The sequence below is a fragment of the Acomys russatus genome, chromosome 3 (assembly GCF_903995435.1).
Source record: "Acomys russatus chromosome 3, mAcoRus1.1, whole genome shotgun sequence".
Lineage (NCBI taxonomy): Eukaryota > Metazoa > Chordata > Mammalia > Rodentia > Muridae > Acomys > Acomys russatus.
This window is the reverse complement of record NC_067139.1, coordinates 62249638-62261653: the sequence shown is the minus strand read 5'-3', so window position 1 is coordinate 62261653 and position 12016 is coordinate 62249638. Positions and strand designations below refer to the sequence as shown.

General features: G+C 49.5%; 1 protein-coding gene across 1 annotated transcript in view; it reads right to left on the bottom strand.

The window, feature by feature from the left end:
• The window catches only part of Frmpd2 (FERM and PDZ domain containing 2), a 122349-nt gene that overhangs the window by 85254 nt on the left and 25079 nt on the right, over positions 1 to 12016 (bottom strand). Inside the window, exons 2-8 of the mRNA XM_051143332.1 lie at positions 11821 to 11946; positions 10132 to 10289; positions 7303 to 7368; positions 5250 to 5441; positions 4723 to 4855; positions 2366 to 2646; positions 1021 to 1092 (exon numbers count right to left, since the gene is read on the bottom strand). Of these exons, the coding sequence (XP_050999289.1) occupies positions 1021 to 1092; positions 2366 to 2646; positions 4723 to 4855; positions 5250 to 5441; positions 7303 to 7368; positions 10132 to 10289; positions 11821 to 11946 (1028 nt within the window). The remainder of the gene's footprint in view (positions 1 to 1020; positions 1093 to 2365; positions 2647 to 4722; positions 4856 to 5249; positions 5442 to 7302; positions 7369 to 10131; positions 10290 to 11820; positions 11947 to 12016) is intronic.

The window sequence follows — 12016 nt, the reverse complement described above, 5'->3', positions numbered from 1 at the left end:
CACCCATGAGTCATGCACCCCTAATTGAGCCAGCAGAGGGTTTCCTCGTGTGCACTTCCCTGAGCTACAGAGAAGACAGGCATGAGGTGCCATAAAGAACCTGGGGGAAAAAAGACACCATCCCAGCCTTCCTAGAGCCCTGCCTCCAGAAGCTCCAAGAACCAGAAGGCAGCACTGCCAGACAGGGTTGGCCAGACAGGCACCTCGGCTCCAGGAGGCCAAGGTGGGAAAGACCCTCATCCTATATGCTCAACACTAGCTGAGTACCTCAGGCACCAGGCTGGGCATGAGCTATGCGGGTATGTGCTGGGCTAAGCGGGTAGCACACCCATATGGTGTTCTCCGTCTGTCAGACCCTTTTCCTCATGCCCGTCTCTTTCTCTTCTTGTCTCCTTAGAGCCATTTCCCTGGATAAAAGAGTATTTTTTCCCTCATTCTCACCTATCATTTTCTACTCTGCTCCATCCTCGTATGTCTTCTCAAATTTGCTTAAAGCACAAATCACTACCTGGCGTGATTTTCTGTCATGCCTTTGTCTCTCTTTTCCTCCTCCCGCCAGACTGTCGGCTTCACATTGAAAGGGCTTTTTTTTTTTTTTTTTTTGCCACAGCATACAGTGGGGCCTGGCAGAGTACCAGCCTACAGAGACACTCCACAGCTGAACGGGGAGATGAAGGCTGGACTGGGAGTAGGCGGGAGAAGGACAAAAGCCACAAGGAGGAGAATAAGCACAGGAGTTGGAGGGCTACGCCCTGGCAAGGGTCTGGATGGATGAGAGTGATAGAAGAAGATGAAGTAGAGGGAGAGGAAAACAGTTTCTACAGCTTTGAGGAGACAGCATGAGCAGAGATGGAACAGAGGAAGAGTGACATGGGGGGAGGGGAGGACTCATGGGAGAAGGGCCTCGCCCAGGGGCGTTACCAAGACATCCTCAGAGGACTCTATTTAAAGTACAGTCAGCCTTGAGTTGGTTTGGCTTGAGGATTCCTTCCCATCCCTCCCAATCTAACCAGTACTTACCACAATGGATCCAGGCAAATGTAGGGTCACTGGGGCCTCTCGAGCCAACAGGATGAACTCCGGTCTGGAGAACTGAGAAGAGGATCCAGAATCGCCAAAGGGGGGAGAAGAGGTGGAGGAGATTCCGGGCTTGGAGCTCATCTCCTTCTGCCTCCCAGGGAGCTCCCCTCCCCCACCCAGAAACAGGTTCCAGATAGGATATGGGCAGAGACCCTTGGCTGTCTATCTCAGCAGAGGCCTAACCCTGAGGCATTAGGATATCGACAGCATGCTGACCCTCGCTGGATGCATCATTAGAGGTTAACATTCACACCGCAGTATGGAATCTTCATGTGTATGGAAAGCCTAAAATGAGCTGGGTGTAGCGCCACACACCTGTAATCTCAATACTCAGGATGATGAGGGAGAGCATCAGAAGTTTGCTGAGCTCCACAGTAAGACCCTGTCTCAAAAAAAAAAAAAAAAAAAAAAAAAACCCTTAAAGAAAATGAAGAGCTGAGGAGTTGTTCAGTACGTGCCACGTAATAAATGGTGACCTAGCACAGTGGCATGCACTTATAATGCCAGCGCTGGGGAGGTGGGAGCAGGAAGTTCCTGGGGCTCACTGCTCAGGAAGTCTAATTGGATTTGATGTGTTCCAGGTTCAGGGAGAGACCTTGCCTCAAAAAAAAGAAGGTGGTGAGCAATTGAGTACAACCCCTGACACTGATCAGCAAGCTAAATGCCCCCTGTCCCCACCCTCTCAGCAGAGCTCTACCTGCCAATGAAAAATCCACAGGAAGTATAAACAGACTGCGGGCATCACCCCATATCTCTATTTCCTATTAGCTTGGCCTTCGAGGCTGGGCAAGTTGGTATGGCTGCTCTTTGGCCTCAACACCCCTATATTTTTCCAATGCTAGCACATCCACCTCCGTTTGCCAACAAGAAAGAAGACTTATATTTTACTATCCACCTTGCAATCCCAAGAATGTTCCTGCCCAAGGGGCCTCTTACAAGTGCACTCTACCTTGATGGCTCTCTTACATGCCACACTGTGCTGTTGCCACACACACACACACACACACACACACACACACACACACAGCCTCAAACTTCAGGAGGGGCAGGCCTGAAACCAACATCACTTCCTACACAGTATCTACTACACAGCCAGTCAGAGTCGGGGAGGACTGAGTGACACCTAGCTTCAAGAGGCCAGGTTCAGATTTCTACTGGTACAGGTCTATGAACCCCAGCCCAGCATCACCTGGCCCCGAATCCCCTGCCTGTAATCTTCCGTATTACAGGTCTCAACTGGGAGCATTCTTGACAGCATCCTCCAGCTCCAGACCCCTTTGCTCACCTTTCCCTTTCTTTGCAGGAAATTCCCTGGAGAAGATGTTGCTGGATGTGAGCTTTCTGCTTCTGTCAGGACCATAGGCCCAGAGCCACACTGCAGATCCTCCTCGCAGTCACAGGAACCTGCTCCTGCGAAAGCACTGGCCAGGAGTGAGGAAAGGGGAGGCACTTGATGATGCATCAGTCCTGTGACAGATGCAGTCCGCCACCTCGTGTTACCTCCCACGTCGTGAGAGGTTACATAGCCTCTTCTGTTGGTGAAGCTGGGACCCTCAGAAGTTAAGGCTACACAGCCACAGGGTGAGGAAAGACTTGAGGTATACAACCACATCTCCTCCCTTACCCCAGGATTCTGCCTCTGTGCTCACCATGACCCCAAGATCCATCTATCAAGACTCTGACTTTGTTTTTGAAACTTTAGACATCCCAACAATACACAGTCATGCACCACCTACTGATACTTTGATCCATAGCAGGCCAACTGTATGTGCCGCAGGGGTCCTGTGACACAATAGAGCTGGCAAACTCCCGTGATGTAGAGAGGCCGAAGCCATCACGGTGTGTACAGTATGTCATGTACTCATGGGAATTTGGGGGTAACAAACCCAGTCTCTAGGAGTGAAGCCAGCCTCTCTAGTCTGCAGCTGGCCCCAGAGAGGCCAGGAGATTGGGCTGAACCTCTACGGAAATCACCAAAGCCCAGTAGCAAGCTCTAAGCTACTGTGGCCTATAGCCATTGTGCTCAGTGGTCATTTGCTATGTAGTGGGCAGGATGTGCCTAGGGATCACCACCAAAACACCCAGACTCCTGTTGTTCCATCTCTGGGCCTGAATGGGATTCCCAGAAGATATGGGATTCTTGACAATCCACCAAGCTCAGGGTAGCAGGAGACTGACCTGTTAAGGAAGCTGCTGCGACTGTGTGCTGTGGTGCTCCAGCATTGCTCCAAGGAGCTCTGTGTTTCTGTGCTCCTCTCTGAAACTAACAAAAGACCACAATGAGTAGGGGTGGAGCAAACAAAGAGCTTGGCTATAGAGGATAAGCAGCCCAGAGTGTGGATCCCACCACAACTGATCAGCTCTGTGTCCTTGGTGAAATATCTCTGAGTCTGTATTCTCAGACTCCAAATGGAAGTCACAGTCACAGAGTAGGGAGGGGAGTGTAAGCCTAGTGACAAAAAGCAAAGCAGTTCCTTAACTAGGAACAACGAACAATAACTTTAAATAAAAATATGTAAAATTAGGTCTAGCGGTGCACTGCTGTAATCTCAGTTCTCAGAGGTGGAGACGGGGGATCGAGAGTTTGAGGTCAGGGTATGAGATTCCATTTCACAATAAACAAGGCAATGAGTAGGGTGTGATGGTTAAAGCTGACCGGCCTGACAAGATCTGTGCCGAAGCTCTGGGTTTGTCTTGAGACTTCTTAGCTTGGTTTAACTGAGACGGGAAGATCCACCCTAACTGTGAGTCTCGCCATCCCATGGGCCAGGTTCCCAACTAAATGAACAACACATAGCAAGCTGAGGACCATAGTTCATCTCTCTCTCTGCTTCCTGTCTGCAGGTGCAATGTGACCAGCCGCCTCAAGCTCACGCAGCATGACTTCCTACAGCATGGCCCGTATCCTCAAACTGTGAACAAAACCAAACCCTGCCTCCTTCCAGGTGCTTCTGTCTGTTATCACCTCAACAGCCACAAGAGAAGCAACTAAAAAACATGACTCAAGTTCAGATAGTTGGAAACCAGGCAAAGGCGTATTTGAAGTTTATTGTAGAAGACACTCAATATACCTAAAGTAGTAACAACAAAAAAAAGTCCTCTATGAGCTTTTTGTCATTCCACTTTGACGGTCATTTCTAAAGCCTTTTTCTGTTTGCGGCCTGTAAAGATGGCTCAGTGGCTAAGGGCACCGACTGCTTTTCTGGAAGCCCCAGGTTCCACTCCCAGCACCCACATGGTGGTTCATAAGCATCTGTAGCTGCAGTTAAAGAGAATCTGGTGCCGTCTACTAGCCTCCACAGGTGTCAGGCACGCACATGGTGCACAGACACGCATGCCGACAAAACACTCATACAGAAAATAAAACCTTTTTCTTGCTTTTCTAACTTGCTCTCATCAATTTTAACAATTAGGCTTAAATTGAAAGAGCTAACATTTAATATAATGAACTCTATTCAACAGTTCAAACTTTTAGGCACAGCAACCCTAGGCCCAGGCCCAGAATGTTTGCTGGGAGTGTGGCATTTGTGAGGGAGCTCTTAGTGTCTATACCAGGCATGTCCACACTCAGGGCAGGGGGCAACAGAAACATCACCTTGAGTGGCCTCTGTCCAACCAGGAATGCTCAGGGCCTTCACTCACCTCTCTGAGGCTGCAGACCCTCAGAGGCCCGAGCTCCAGGGCTTTCGCTGCCAGCCCGCTGAAGCCTGCTCCTGAGAAAGCAACTTCTGCTCTGCCACTCATGTGTACTTTCCTCCACAACTCTCCTCTCCACCTGAAGGAGGATTGAGGGAATAGCAAATTAGCAACAGATCAGAAGGCTGCATTTTTTTTAGCAACACATGCAAGCTATCGGTCTAGCTAACTAACTCTTTATGGGCATTTGCTAGATACGTGGTCTATCACTGTGACCTTGATTTTTTGTTTTGTTTTGTTGAGACAGGGTTTCTTTCCATAGCCTTGGCTCTCCTGGACTCACTTTTTAGACCAGGATGGCCTCGAACTCACAGAGATCCACACCTGCCTTTGCCTCGCAGAGTGCTAGGATTACCAGCAAGTGCCACTGTGCCCAGCTTGCCCTTGAAGTTTTTATTTAATATCTTTTTAACTAAAATTTGGCCATGCATAGCCATGGCTACCCAGTAGGAAAGATGGGTTCTATAACTGACCTCGGAGATGGTGCCCAGCACCAAACCCACCAGCCGACTGACATGGAGACTGGCAGGGGCTGGGTACACAGCCACTTCTTCCTGATGAATCCGGCAGGCCTCCAGAACTGCCTGCAGTGGCCGCCGTCTCTGAGGCTGGTCTTCACACATGGCCAGCAGGAGGGAGTGCACAGGTTCTTGAAGCTTCAAGGGCTGTGGAGCACACACTGGTGAGAAGCATGCCAGAAGGAGTGGCTGCTGCGGGCCACCGAGGCCCACAGGCCTCAGGGACGCCAGAAAACACAGTCATCACAACCTGGTCACATTTGCTTTTTCTGGAGCCAACATCTGATTGTCAGTCAGGCCACGCAATGGTTTCTACATTGTACAGTACTGTTCTCTAATCTTAGCTCTCCTGATCAAATGCAAGCTTGGCAGGCTGATGGAGAGCCTTAACCTGAGCCAACTGCTTGGCCACACCAGTAGTCAGCCACACATATACCTATGCAAACACACACACACACACACACACACACACAAGCTGGGGGGCAGGGGGTCTTGTACAAGTACTCAGGGAGCCTTGTATGGTACTTGTCTTCACAGCAAGCAAGCCACCATGTCAAGTGTTTACACAACTCACTAGAGGCCACTGTGCCCAGCACAGTTGCTCTTCATCCTCAATGCCTTACAGATCCCAGTTCCACACAAATGTTAGAAAGAGCAAGAACAGCTAAAGATCACAAGAGCTTAACCTCAGAAAACACAGAACCCCACAAGTATGCAGGCAAAAACCTGACCTGGGCAGACCTCAAACAATAGCAAGGGTTAGGGACAAAGTAGAAAGTCTTCTCAGGTGGCATATGTACAAAGGCAGAGGGATACAGGTGAGCTGGTGCAAATAGGCAGGTAGATGTGAGCTGGGGTGTGTGTGTGTGTGTGTGTGTGTGTGTGTGTGTGTGTGTGTGTGTGTACGCGTGCATGTGTCTGTCTGTCTGTTTGTCTGTCTGTCTAATTGGAAAGGGCTACAGTAGGGCCTATGACAGAGTGGCAATGTGCAGCCCCAAAGTACTGGGTCCAAGATGGAGCTTAATAGAGCATTAAGCCAAGCATGGAATTGCAAATCATACATCCATAAGACAAGCCCTGGGGCTGCCAGAGAACCAGCAGACAGGAGTAGAAGTCAAATTCTGGAGTCCATGTTCCCTGATGAGATGCTGAAATACAATCATGTGGGCAGCAGGTAGCAAGTGGGGGGGGGGCAGTCTTGCCTCAGGCAGGATAAGTTGTAAATAGTTTTCTGCTTAAGAGAGGGGAGAAGGTGAATAAGAAAGGAAGGGAGAAAGAGACAGGGCGGGTTGGTGAGAGGGGAGGGAGGGCCCTATGGCCAGATTCAATGGTGCTTTTATAGCCTTAGTTTTTAAAGGATTCTTATGATGTCAAATGAAAATGCATGTTCACACCCACACATAGCATGGACACACAAGCACGGACACACAAGCACAGGCACACACACACACACAAACATGGATGTATGCATGTGCATGGTGCATGTGCTCATCAAATGAATTGTGCAAGATGCTTTACCCCATAAAGCTTCTATGTTTTGAGGCTTGCCATAGTCAGTAACAAGGTAGTGTAGTCTGAAACCTCTTCCAGAGGAGACGCTGCAAGGTGCATTGTGCCTCAATTACTGAGCGCAGAACCCTTTTCTCTTCTCTGGGCAGCAGTTCACTTCAGGAAGGGCTGGTTCTAAAAGTGCTTGAGAGAATATATAAATAACTGCCTTTCTTATATACGAAATCCTCTAGCTTGCTACTTCCTCTGGGCAGAGCAGACATGTGAATCTTACATTGACTCCCAGTCCCAGCTTAAGTCTGGAGTGTCAGAGAAGATGCTGAAGTTGTTTATGGACTCGGGAACAGGTTATGCAATTGGCTAGCAATGCCTGTGTAAGGCTTTGGACAGAAGGGCAGTGACAACCACACTCAATGCTTGTGGCCCAGCCCAGGGGAGAGGTACTAAGCTAATCCAGACGGGTGACCTCGTAAGACATAAGCCATTCTTGTTTACAGACCTGGTTTGGTGGAACACAAAATCCCGCTGACCAATAGAGAGTTGTCCCTAAGGAATACACATGCGTCTGCCCAAGAGAAAAACACATGGTTAGAAGTCAGGCAGGAGACTGCCCAGTACAGCAGCCAAGCACAGTCCAGCTTCACAAGCAAGGGCTGGGAATCTGGCTAGCCCATCACCATCTGCACCTCCTTAACCTTTGCTGCCGCCCACGCTGCAGGCTAGAAATTTGTTTGCTAGCAGTAACTATGGCTCCCAGTTTGGTGAAAAATAAGAGAGAACATCTGTTAGGGTGCTTCTGGAAGAAAATAAACAAAACAAAAAGAAACTTTGGCTTTACTGAAAAAAAAAGGAAAGAAAAAAGAAAGCATGTGACTCGTCCCACACTTGCCCTGTTGTTTCTACCTACTAAACTACATGATAAGGTGGAGCCACAGCAGCCACCTTGGCCACAGAAGCCATCTTGCAAGCATGTGGAAATAAACACAAGGAGCAGAATAGAATAGAAATATGCATCCTGAATCCTTGTTGATACCACTGAGCTGCAACCCATACCTAAATTCCTCCTTAAATAACTAAAGACTAACCAACTAACTGTGGATCTGGCTATTGTATTTTAGGTTTTCTGTTTCTTATAGCCAAAGCCAGCTGCACACTACATGATATGGGTCATCTTACTACAAAGGCCTGTATCCTGTCAGAAAAGGACACAGTGTACCAGGAAGAGCATGGTCTGACTTCTCTGAAGCGCCTTGTTTTGGAAGTGAGTGTTCTGCCCAAACCCTCCTAAGGATGAAATGCAAAAGTACATGCAAGTGGTCATTGTCAGGCCAAGCCCTGTTCTAAGCCTTTGCTTATTTAAATGTATTTGGTCTTCACAACAACGCTCTGAGGCAGGTGTTTAACTGACCTCATTTTTAGATAAGAGGAAACTAAAGCAAAGCAAAGCTACGGGGTTTTCCTGAATAAGACCCAAACATGGGATTGAATGCAAGTTCTGGATCTGACACCCTGAGCCCCATAGCTGTGACCCCCAGATGAAAGGATGCCCTGTGGTGGGTGCTGGGGGAGGTCTTCTAATGTAAGAATGTCAGGAAAAGACAGTTGGAACTCTGGAATAGAAGCTGTGAGGTAGAGTCTAATGCAAGTGGTTTCAGGTCCCACATCATAGGAATGAAGAGTGAACCAAATGCCTCTGTGCCAGTAAACTAATGTCTGTATCTGAAATTGCACCCCTGAGACCCAGACCCAGTATGGAAGAGTTCCCAAGCTGTGTCTTCACAGCAGTGACCCTGACCAGAAGTGCCATAGCATCTTGAGCACAGCTAGAGGCAGCACTCACACCCAGGACTGTCCAAGGATTCCAAGGCTCTATCAAAAAATGTCCTGGGGGCAAAGCTGAACCCAGTAGTAGCCTTTATCCAAACCCTAAACACAGCCTCCAGAGTGATATGGAAGAACACTACAGAGAAGGGGATTGAGACAACTCCTGGCTCTGTGAGCAGCTCAAAGGACTCCCAGCTATGAGACTTGGCCATATCTGCCACCTGTGCCTAGTCTAGACCTGGGTATGATGCTGACTGCACTGGTTAGAGTAAGATGGCAGACTCAGAATGCAAGCAGGGCTTGGGCAGGGTCCTAAGCACAGTCCCTGCTGAAACCTCTAGGCTCCAGACTTCCCAGAATCTCCCTCAAGGCCTTATGGTAAGTAGAATAAAAAGAGAATTGATGTGGTGAATGGAGGAGAGCCATGCTCATCAGAACTGTTTGCGTGTAATAGACCCAGAGGCCAGGAGATCCTGCCTACTTCTCCCTAAGTGGACAGAGGATCCTGCCTCCAGCACCTCCAGCAGGCACTCCAGAGGCCAGCCAGAGTAGAGAGAGGGTAAGCAGCCAACACAAACACTTTCAAGCTGGTGTGGAACTCAGTCCCACCCCACAATGGCTCTCTCTGACTCAGAGTCACTGTCCAGTCTTTTCCTATCCAGCCTCTTAGCTGCATTCCTGCCCAGGTCTGGCCTCAGCCTCTTCTGGCCTTAGGCTTCCCCAGGGCCTGACACTTCTGCATGGAGGAAGCAACAAGAGGAGCTGGGCTTTCTCTAACTCTGAACCCTAGGGTGGAAGTGTGGTCATATTTTCCTCAAGGCACTCTGAGGAAGCCAAACGGCCATATGCAATATGAAGCCTCCCCAGCAAGTGCCAGAGGACCCAGGGAAGTCCCCAGCATCTCCACCTCAGTTCAGGCCCTCTGAAAAACAGAGCCTGGGCCAAGGATGGGATGTTAGCACTTCATTTAGAAGCTACAAGCCCAGGACAATGAGAATGAGGAGAAAGAGGGAAAGAAAGCAAGGACAGAAGTGGCACACAAAGTCACCACGCTGCCACGCGGCCCAAGGATGGACAGCAAGCATGACTCCCCAGATCTCAGAAGGCAGTGTGCAGAGAGTACACATTTTGAATCCATCCATGAGGGGAAAGAGGAGAGAGGATTTGCCTTCTCAGTGCCTCCCTCTTAACCACCACTGGTTAGAGCTTGTCCCTGTAGTTAACTAATCCTTAACCAGTCACCCTGCATTTGCCATCTCCTCAGCTTCCAACCCTGTTTTTAATGCTGATAAGGTTGGATCCACAAAGTTCTATTTGTCTCACTTAACTGACTGAGAAACTTGGGCTCAATGAAGTTGAACTGCCTTATCTAAGAGCCATTAAGTTGCTGGCAAGAAAATGCTTTCTCCTTCAGAATGCATGCTGAGCAAGGAGTTTGGGGCACCTCCCCCAGGACAGGCTTTTGCCAGGGCACTGGAGGTGGGATGCCACACACACATCCTACCCGTGATGTATCAGGCTGCTCATCCTCACTAGGTCCCCGTAGCAGTTCAGGAGCTTTGAAGGGTGCAGCCTCTATGTGAGAAACGTGGTCTTGGAAAGAAAGACTTCCAGTTGCAGAAAGTAGGAGTGACCAGGGGCAGACCACGTAGTCGGAGGAATCTGAAAATGAGACAAGGATGGGATGGGATGGGTTACAGGAACAGGGCCTGCCAGTGTGCCTGACAGCACTTGCTTCTAGGGCTGATTCTGACGAAGGCCTATACAGACACAGAGCAGAATAAACTCTACCTGGCACATAGAAATCTGTACTACAGAAGGTAGCCGTAACTGTGGACAAGAATTTAGCTCCTACATCTAAACATTTTAAAGTAAAAGTCAAAAAAGGTCAAGACCAGCTGGAAATTGCTGCAGACATGAGCTTGTTGCAGCTGGATCGGGCCCTGAGGCAGCTGCATGGCACAGCTCTACAGGAGATCATCAGAACCCCCATGCCACTGTCCCCCCACCCCCACGACCCCTGGGGCAGGAGACAGGAGGAAGAGAAGCTAAGGCACAGGTGCACAACCTCCCTCCATTGAGTGACTCTGAGACCCAGCACCCAGCGGAGCCTATGTGCTCTCACATGCCCTGCCCGATGTTCTGTAGCTGCTAAGCTGGGGATGGGGAGGCTTCCCAGTCACTACCTAAGTATGGGCTCTCTGTGTGCACTTCATCTGCCAACTAAACACCTCACAGCTCCAAGTCGCCTTTCCATGCTGGCTTCTTTAAGCACCTCTGTCAGCACTATGAGCATTCCCCTCAGAAGAGGCTCTGCAGAGACCTCACAGGAAGCAGGGCACCTCCTTCCATCTCTAGGAGCCAGTCGTATGAATCTGAACTAACCAGGCAGGGGTGTCTCTATCCAGGACTCAGCCACAGGATATGAAAGCCCTCGGATACCGTAAGGCCTGGCCTCACTCTGTGACCATTTTCTCCTGGACCTACCTATATAGATGCCTCCGGCGCCAGTCTTCCTGTCCACATCCTGTCAAGCCTGTTCACCTGAGCATGCCCACATCCTAAAGGGTCCCCCCTAACTTCTAGGTCCCCTGTGAGCCATCACCTCACAATCGCCTCTGCCCCATCTGAATCATAACTGAAGATTACCTCAGGCCAGATAATCCAGGGGCCTTCCTCATCATGAACTACAAGCCCAGCTCCTCCATCAGGACAAAACCCAAGCCGAGGAGGGAGTGTGTCCCTCACTGGGGGACCTGCCCTTAAACTCTAGGGATCCTTGTAGAATTTCCCTACGCCTTCATTATCTCCACAGTACAGTTTAGTGTTTGTTCATATTAACCTCCTTCCTTTAGAATGTAATGTTGGTTGTACCTTCTGATGGGACCGACCAGTACAGAGTCTGACAGATGGAGTATGGGGATGTCCCAGGCATTAAGAGAGACCTACATTGCTGCCTTAGTCTCACTGTAAACACCGTGCAAGCCCAAGACAGAAGCATAGCGTTTCAACTTGGTTGCATGGCGCAGGCCTTAGAGACAGGCCACCTCTTGCTGCTGCTGCCTAGTGGGTACCATTTTCCCTCTTGTTCTAAAAGCTGATGATTGATCACAGGTCAAGAAGCTAAGAAAGCTTGTTTAGGATGCTTTACTTTCAATTTCCTGTGACTCAGTTACCCCAAATACTCTCTTACCATTACGTAGGTCTTCCAGGAGCCGCTCTGCAGCCAGTGACAAAAGGGACCAGATTTCCTCTTCAGACAGAGCTTCACCCCTGACCTGCAGGGCACTGGCAAGTGTCACAGAGGCCACACTCATGCCTGTGAAGAGACACATGGGACAGAGTGCTACAATGCCTGGGAATGTCCATCACTGCAGCTACTCGGTAGT